A 9,204-nucleotide genomic window follows, 5' to 3' on the forward strand; every position below is an offset into this window, starting at 1 on the left:
TACACGCCAATGAACTTTAATGGCATCCCAGTCTTAGTCCGCAGGGTTCAATATTGAGTCTAATTCATCCCAAAGGTACCAAAGGTGTTCTATCGGGTTGAGGTCAGGACTCTGTGCAAGCCAGTCAAGTTGCTCCACCTCAAACTCGCTCATCCATGTCTTTATGGACCTTGCTTTGTGCACTGGTGCGCAGTCATGTTGGAACAGGAAGGGGCCATCCCCAAACTGTTCCTACAAAATCAGGAGCATGAGATTGTCCAAAATGTCTTGGTATGCTGATGCCTTAAGAGTTCCTTTCACTGGAACTAAGGGGCCAAGCCCAACCCCTGAAAACCCAGAAACCCAGACACAGAGAAGCATGATTCGTCACTCCAGAGAACACATCTCCACTTCTCTAGAGTCCAATGGCGGCGTGCTTTACACCACTGCATCCAACGCTCTGCATTGCACTTGGTGATTTAAGGATTGGATGCAGCTGCTTGGCCATGGAAACCCATTCCATGAAGCTCTCTACACACTGTTGTTGTGCCAATCTGAAGGCCCCACAAAGTTTGGAGGTCTGTAGCTATTGACCCTGCAGACAGATGGCGACTTCTGCGCACTGTGCGCTTCAGCATGCGCTGACCCTGCTCTGTCATATTACATGGCCTACCACTTCGTGGCTGAGTTGCTGTTGTTCCCAGTCGCTTCCACATTGTTATAATATCACTAACAGTTGACCGTGGAATATTTATTAGCAAGGAAATTTCACGGAACAACTGAATCTAATGATTTGGAGAGGTGTCCCAATACTTTTGCCAATAAAGTGTGTATATATATATATATATAAAATCTTTTTTTAAACTATATCTTTTACATGTATTAAAATATGCTATATTCTACGCTGTGGAGGTTTACAAAGACATATTTAAACACACGGCATTATCTGATAAAACTGGAATTTGAGTATTGTTTCATACACAGGTTCTGCAGGTGCCTTAAAGATCCTGTAGTAAGCAAAACCAACAGCAACTTGTTACTTGGTTTATTTTGTAAACTAGATGAATATTTTTCCAGTTTTAAGGGTTGTCTATTCTGCTCTGTGTCTGCTGAAGTGAGAGCAGGTGCCGCAGCGGACAAAAGGTTCTGTATTCAGCAGTATTTGCTAGCTGCTAGCTGGTTCTAGCAAGCCTGTTAAAGGGATTCTCCTCAGATTTCATAGCCGGGACGCAGAGACTTGTCCTTTGTACAGAGCTCACGGATCTCAGATTCCTTGTACAATCAGGACGAAACAAGGAGGAGGCAGAGAACACAATGGGGGAAGGGGAACACCAACACTGCATTATTTCATTCGAAAAGAGTGTCCATATTACTGCCAGTTCATCTCCTGGATACAGCCAAGCAAACTCATTACTGTGAAATAACATACAGTTTGTACGGCAAAGGCAAGCTTCATCAATTATAGTGAAAGTTAATGTCAGGCCACTGAAATGTGATGGCGCTTTTAAACCCTGTCCAGTGACCCCAGCATTAACCTGCCTTATGTTATAATAAGGAGATTAGTGTACTCCCTAATGAGCAACTGAATGTGAAATATCCACAATCTATTATCAGATGTAGAGTAAAGGGGTTGTCACAGGCTGCCTTCATCAATTTACCCTGAGATTTTATCTATCAATGATTATCAATCCGAGATGGCAAGTTCGGATCTTGAAATGAATCGGTTCTTCTATTCACTTGCTGAGTCAGCTGAGAAGTGAGCCGAAGCACAGGAGCTGTCTGACCCTTCATAAGATCCAAATGAGAAGACTCTGATTCAGTGCCTTGGCTCAGAGCTGTCACAAGTTTGGTTTTATGTCAGACCAACCATTATATCAGATCAGCCAATGTTGTCACTTCTGGTGACGCGCGATCACCTGTGACAGTAAAAAGCGTGTTACTGCGCATGCGCACCACATTCTGATGAGCAGTCAGATTTGTCCATAGTGTTTACAGTGCATGGGTGGAAATAACTATACAATTTTAGTACCATGGGCACCTTACCTGTGGTAGTAAATCCAATCGTTATTGCGCTCTAAACACTAGGGACAAATCTGACCGCTAGCAATGTGACATCAGCTCATCAGAATGCGGTGCGCTTGCGCAGAAACACACTTTGTCACAGCTGATCGCGTGTCACTTCTGACATTGGCTGATCTGATAGAATGGCTGGTCTGACAGAAAACCAAACTTGTAACATCTCTAAGCCAAGGCACTGATCACAGGAAAATTCCCCAGGAGCTTCCCCCCTTCTCTGAATCGGAGTCTTCTGATTTGGATCTTTTATGAAGGGTCAGACAGCTCCTGAGCTTCGGTTTACTTGCTTGTCAGCCGACTCAGCAAGTAAACCGATGATTCGATTCATGAATCGGTTAATTTGAATGAACCGTTCAAAATGAACCGATTCATTTCAAAGATCCGAACTTCCCATCTCTAGTATCAATATAATGTAATGTCAGGAGTGAATATAGAGTACATAGGATTCCTGGGAGAAAACACCATTGTAACTGTTTTTATCAGCACAGCAATACAACTTTTTGGTTGAAGTGTATTAGAAAACAGACCATAGGGTCAATACAATGTAGTGTGATGCATCTGGTGTTTGCATTACCATGTATAATTTGATCATTATTAATCTGAACTCCAGCCTCACGTTCAGTCTTGCACAGTTGTACAGGCTCCTCTCCTGTACTGAAATGGTTAACTCTGATTTCATTGCACACTGTGAGCTGTTAAAGTAACATTTCATTAATTCCTATGCACCACAGAGGATGCACCGCATCCCACTGAAAGGCAGCATTGCAGTGTGAAAAGAGCACATAGAAGACAATTGCTTTCTATGGGCTCTTGTGGTAACGTGCATTGATCAAGTGCAGAAAAACAGCAGTCAATGCACATAGTCTGAATGGGCCATATAAGTCAATGCACAGAAATGATTACACAGACCAATGCTCTTGAAACTATTGTTATATTCGAACTGGCAGTAATTGCGAGTTTCAAAAAGGTGTCTATTGAGAACGGGGCCATCCCTATAATAAGGTAGCCTGCGGCTTTTGCCTCAGGTGGCATCTCGTGGGGGGGAGATGTATTAGTCAGAGTGGCGTGGCCGCTCTGCTGCATAATATTTTCAGTGTGCCTGCCACCCCCCTTCTGGCAAGAGCGTCCCGGGTTGCTAAGAGGCAGGCGGGGAAATGTGTGAGTGCCATACACATCTCTCTGCCCTCCTCTTAGCAATCTGGGACATTCTTGTCATAATCCCGCCGAGCTCCTGTGATGTCACTGGTTGCCAGGAGCTCAGCAGGACACTACGCCACTTATGCCCCCTGCCGCTTCAGGCTGCAAAAAAGCTAGGGATGCCCCTGATTGAGAAGAAAAAAAGCCATTTGGGTGATAAAAATGAAAACACTTCTTGCAATAAAATGCTAATTTATGAGAAATAACGGTTTTCAGTGGTTAAGGCCTAATTCTACAGTAAACCCACCCCCCAGCATTTTTAAAAAAATCTTTGCATACATCGTTTTTTTTGCATGGATTGGACTTTAAATAGCTATATTAAGTCAGTTGATCCCAAAATCTGACTGAACAGACCCATTGTAAATTCCTCCCGGCTCAGTTCTCTGCCACGTTATAAGATTTTACCGCAACCTCCACCTTTTCTCCATGTGCTTGCATTTCAATACTTCAAATAAGAAACCGCTAATGTGTTAAAGATGTCTCTCTAGACAGAATGTTAAGCCTTAGCAGTCTCCAGAGAGTACTCACCTTGAGTTTTTTGTTGAGTTTACAGCAGTATCTGTAGAGCAATGCAAGGTTCAGGGGCCCAAAATCTGCATAGAAACTAAAAGAAAAAGGAAAAAATCAATACAGTTTGCGAGACACGAATGACATTTATCTGCAATAAAGAAGATCGGTATATAAAACTAGACTGCAATCACTTTATGGGATCATCTACATGGGTGTTTTCTTGGGTTATGTTTTACAAGGCATTATAAAGGCTATGTGTGAACAGAAGAGCCAGGACAGACTGTTAATCACTCCTTTTATATGATGCTGAACAACCAGCGAGCATATTCCAACACAGACATCTTTATCAATCATATTACACCTATTTATGCCACATACCCAACATATTGCCCCGTCTACGGCCAACACTGCATCCTATGCCTAATAGACCAACCTGTTTCTGCCTTACATTACATCCGTAGCATTATATTATCTTGTTACCACCAATAACTCAGCCTATGTACAGCCTGCCTATGTAAAGCCTGTCAATGCCTCCATCATTAAACCAGCATATTGCATTCGGCTGCCTCTATCAATATGATACACTTTCAGGTGCCCTACACTGTATAGAACGCAACGCTTTGATCAGCTGGTTTAAATGAGGAACAATGTGATTGAACGTATACAATAATCTGAGTATTCAGACTTAAAACTGAACTCCAGCCTTACCTACGTTCTTGCACGGTTGTACAGGCTCCTCTCCAGTGCTCCAAATGCTTATTCTGTTTTCACTACACACCGAGTTTCCCACAGTGTGCATTAGAAGCTACATAAAGTCAGACAGAGTTTTCTTATTTTCCAGCTGGAGGATATCCAGCATCATCTAGATATTTACTCCTCCCAGCCTTTCTGCCCCTGGCCCACCACTTTAATTCATTGAGTTTCAGTTTTTCCAATCATGGAGACTCAGCATAGGGCAGTCTGCAAGCAAATACAGCCTGCCCAGGAATGCCCACTCCTCCAAACTGACGTCCACAAATCAAGGTATTTTAATGTTTGAATACCTCCCACAAGTTAGCCTGCTTGAATACTGAGGCAGGGTGCAGTGATATTTTCAGTAAGCTATGCACAGTCCCTTGCTGGCCCTTTCCACCATTCATGATCTGCCTGCACTGCTTAGAGAAGCACAGTGATGATGTCACTAGGTCTAAAATAAAGTATTAGAAGCATGCATAACCATTTACCACTTTATTTATCTTTAATTATTTTATTTGAATCTGGCTATTAAGCATGCTAGTCAGGAGTCAGATGTCACCTGAAGTCTGACCGTTGCTACCCTGCCAATTACTCAAGCTTACACACTCTCCTAGCTGTGTGTAACAGTAGCAAATAACAAACCAGTGTAGAGGTTTACATTCCTGAGAGATAAAGAACACCTTTAAATGCACCATGTTTATTCTACCCAGATCCAAAAATGGAGCCCCAATAAAAAAAAACCCTACTCCCCCCTAACTTCAAACATTAAGCACTCAGCGACTGAGCAGCTAATTGCAAGTTGCAAGTATTGTTACCCGGCTGAGGGGGGATCTTAATCCTTTTATGCAAGAAGAGGGGAAGAAAAATCCAAATGATTTTCCCAACTATTTCCCCTTAACTATTAACAAAAATTTAGCATATTTGTGTATCCTCAGGCTCTGAGCGGTGGCTACACTACAACACACACAGGGACCATGGGGAACAAAAGTAGCCACCCTCCAGAAGGAAGGACAATGTATTTACCAATACAGAGATAAATTGAGGATCTACTAGGGCTGCAACAACTAATCGACATAATCGATTATAATCGATTATTGAAAAAGTTGTCAACTTTTTCAATAATCGATTAATCGGCTTCCAATCAGTTGGCCCTGTTCACGGCTCCACACACGCTGCGCGCCGCACCTCCTCCCCAACTCACGCTTACCGCTGCCAGACCCGCCCCCGCCCGCTTCCACGCTCTACACGCCACACCTCCTTCCCGCCTCACACTCATCGCCCACGATCGGCACAAGGACGTGGGGAGATGTAGTAAGGAGGAGCAGGTGTTGGGGGATGACAGCGGCAGATAGACAGGCCCGATCTCAGAAACAAGTTGCTGGAAGACTGCTCAGGTAAGCCTGCACTTTCCCACACATGGTGCTCTATAATGTATTGCTGGGATTTGTATTCCTCTATAGCTGATAGTACATTGTGCTGTATGTTCATAGGAATACAAATCCCAACAATACATTATACACTGTATGTATAATGTACTATTGTTGGGATTTGTTGTACTCCTCTATAGCTGGTGGTATTCTGCACTGCGCTGTATAGAGGACTACAAATCCCAGCAATAATACATTATGCAGCACCATGCGGAATTCCACCAGCTATAGAGGAGCACTACAAATCCCAGCAATAATACATTATACAGTGGTGCAATGCCCAATACCACTAGCTATAGAGGAATACAAAACCCAGCAATAGTACATTATATAGCGCAATGCAGAATACCACCAGCTATAAGGATTTGTTGTGCTCCTCTATAGCTGGTGATATTCTGCATTGTGCTGTATATTGTACTATTGCTGGGTTTTGTAGTCCTCTATAGCCGGTGCCATTCTGCATTCATTGCTGCATAATTTTTCACTTTTCATTTCACTATATTGCACACCACACTTTTTTTTATTTTTTTTTACTTCCACCGCTCCAAGCTTTCTCCTGTGATGGACTACAATCTCAATACAAACTAGTAGTGCCATCACTGGAGCCATTTTTTAAAATGTATTTTATTGTTTATCCGATTAACCGATTAATCGAACTTAATAATCGGCTAACTAATCGATTTTGAAAATAATCGTTAGCTGCAGCTCTAGGATCTACAACCGAGTGATGTACAAATAAGTTACATTTTTGTTAATAGTTAATATACTTGAATGCATTTCTAGGGTTTAACTACTCAAGTTTAGTGTCACCCTAAGGCCCCGTTCACGCAAGGGTGTTTCGGTCGCACAGATTTTTCCGCACTGAAACGCCTACATGAAGAATCCCATACATTCCCATGGGGACCGTTCATGATAGCGCACGGATCTGCGTGATCTGAAATGCCTGTCGCTCAAAATGCTCCGAGCTACTTTTGTCGCACTGATCAGCGAGTTTTCCATATAGCTTTCACTGGAAACAATCTGATCAGCGCGTTTTACATATAGATTTAACTGGAAACGCGCTGATCAGCGCATTTTTGGGCGTTTTAATTGTGTTTCAGCGCTGAAACGCGATTAAAAATGCCCCTTTCCAAAATCGTGCGGAAATCATTCAGGTCTAGCTATATGCGTATCATATTTGTCTAAACCTTGTTGTCCATCTTTGGGCTAAGTCAAGTGTATGCCCAGCTTGAAGAGACCCTGTCACTTAATTAAATGCTATCAAGCAAGCACGTATCATAAGGAACTTACCTCTCCTGACACTAAACACTGCTCTGATCCTGAAAAATTATCCCCGAGGTCCACGGAGAAATCGACACTTCCAGAAGTATCGAACTTCATGGTCCCCCGCACTTCCTCCTGCTGACTTTCACATTACTACGGGAATCAGTGTTGATGTGCAACTATATGTGTATCATATTTGGTCAAACCTGGCTGTCCAACTTGGGGCTAAGTCAAGTGTATGCCCAGCTTGAAGAGACCTTGTCACGTAATTAAATACTCTCACTTCACTACGGGAAGCAGTCTTGATGTGCAGGTTGGCAGGAGGAAACCACTGTGAAGACCATGGAGATTGCCACTCCTGGAACTGTTAGATTCAGAGAACAAGTTTTGGGATGGAAGCATTGCTCAGCGGGAAAAGTAAGTACTCTGTTTCTACTGTACAGGTTTGTGCTTGCTTGAGAGTTTTTAATCATTTGACAGGGACACTTTAAAATACATATTGCTTAATAACATAAGAACTTTCTTCCACCAAAATAAGATTCATGAAAGCTGTTTTACAGTATCTTCTCTATATTCTGACACATGCATCCTCCAAATGTTTCGCTGTTGTTAAACCTACAGAGGATGTCGTCTAATTAACAGCAAAATGGATTGCTAAATTCTCAGGCACTGCATAATGTGATATGCATTACTTAGCAGAATGGAACAGTATGACACAGTGGAGAGGACCTTACAGGAAACTGTGATAAAATAGATCATTGAAAGAGGAGCTGTGAAACAAATGGGAGGGAAAGCTGAAATTGAGCTTGTGGAAATGGACAAGAGGAAGTATAACAGGATCGGAGGTATAGAGGCTTGCTGATCTATTGTGTGGTTTTGGAAGTTCTCTTTTGTTCGAATGTTTACTGCCTCGCAGTGCATTCCCCAAGGCCCCTCAAGCAGACCTGTGGTCACTGTGTTACAATCACAGCCTCTAGAAAGAAGAGCCGCAGCCTTGACACATGGTAAACCTTAGCAGCAGACTTAAATGCAACTGTACTTAGGCACCCAACTGTTTGACCTGAATAAGCAGAGCATATTGTTGGAGAAGATCCAAGGACCTCATATCCTAAAGAGGAGTGTCTCTAAGAGGATGATATTACTTCCATTAATAAATCAGTCTTATTGATGAATTGAGGAAATAAGATAATGTCACAAAGTTAAATTTGTGTTAAAGGGCCAGTCTAACCAAAAATTATATTTTAGATTTAGGTGGAATCTAATGGACTCAGTAAGCCCTGTAATTTGTATGTCTTGGTTACTCCAGTAGTAAGATCCTCTTCGCCTGGGGGTTTTGAGTATTTCTGCCCACCTTTGGGTGCTCAACTGACCCTTGCAGCTCCTTCAAAAATATAAAATAAATAAATCCAAAAGAGGATGAAAGATCTCCTAATATTGTCCACAGTAGCTCTGCAGAACTGCAAACTCAAATAGAGATCTCAACAATACAGCCTCTAATACAGCAGTGGCCAACTTATTTGATAAAGGGGTCTCAAGTGCCCCTGACATCACCAAAGGGCTGCACATAATGTACAGTATATGTAACAGTACAAAAAACGGTCAGGGACAGGACATACTATAGTAGATGATTGGAAACTGCAGGAATGCAACAGGAGATTGGCTTTAGTCAGCCATGCTGTAGAAGACTGTCAGAAACTGAGAACATGTTACAAGAGATGGCTACAGCCCCTTTTAAAATTTACTGACACCATATTTTTGAATCCGCTTAGCAATAGCCATTATAAAATGTTAGAGACAAAACAATGGACAGCCCTAACCCTAACCATCTTGTCTTCAATTGTATTGTAGCTGAACTGTCTTTCTTATATTGTAAAGTGATGCGCCAATGGTTGCCGCTATATAAATCCTGTATAATTATTTAGCTGGTCGAATCCAGTTTATTGAATTTATTCCTCCACTACCCATGAGTAAGCACCTGGCAAATCAAATAATCAAGTAATGACTGCCGGCCGGGGGG

The 9,204-nt window shown here is 42.4% G+C and overlaps 1 protein-coding gene across 5 annotated transcripts in view; it reads right to left on the reverse strand.

Annotated features, from left to right (window-relative positions):
• CDC14A (cell division cycle 14A) overlaps positions 1–9,204 on the reverse strand; it is a 121,696-nt gene that overhangs the window by 92,095 nt on the left and 20,397 nt on the right. For all 5 annotated transcript variants that reach the window (XM_018561979.1, XM_018561978.1, XM_018561980.1 and 2 more), the window contains exon 3: positions 3,781–3,856. In XM_018561979.1, the coding sequence (XP_018417481.1) occupies positions 3,781–3,856 (76 nt within the window). The remainder of the gene's footprint in view (positions 1–3,780; positions 3,857–9,204) is intronic.

The sequence above is a fragment of the Nanorana parkeri genome, unplaced genomic scaffold (genome assembly GCF_000935625.1).
Source record: "Nanorana parkeri isolate BGI_ZX_2015 unplaced genomic scaffold, ASM93562v1 scaffold553, whole genome shotgun sequence".
Classification (NCBI taxonomy): Eukaryota; Metazoa; Chordata; class Amphibia; order Anura; family Dicroglossidae; genus Nanorana; species Nanorana parkeri.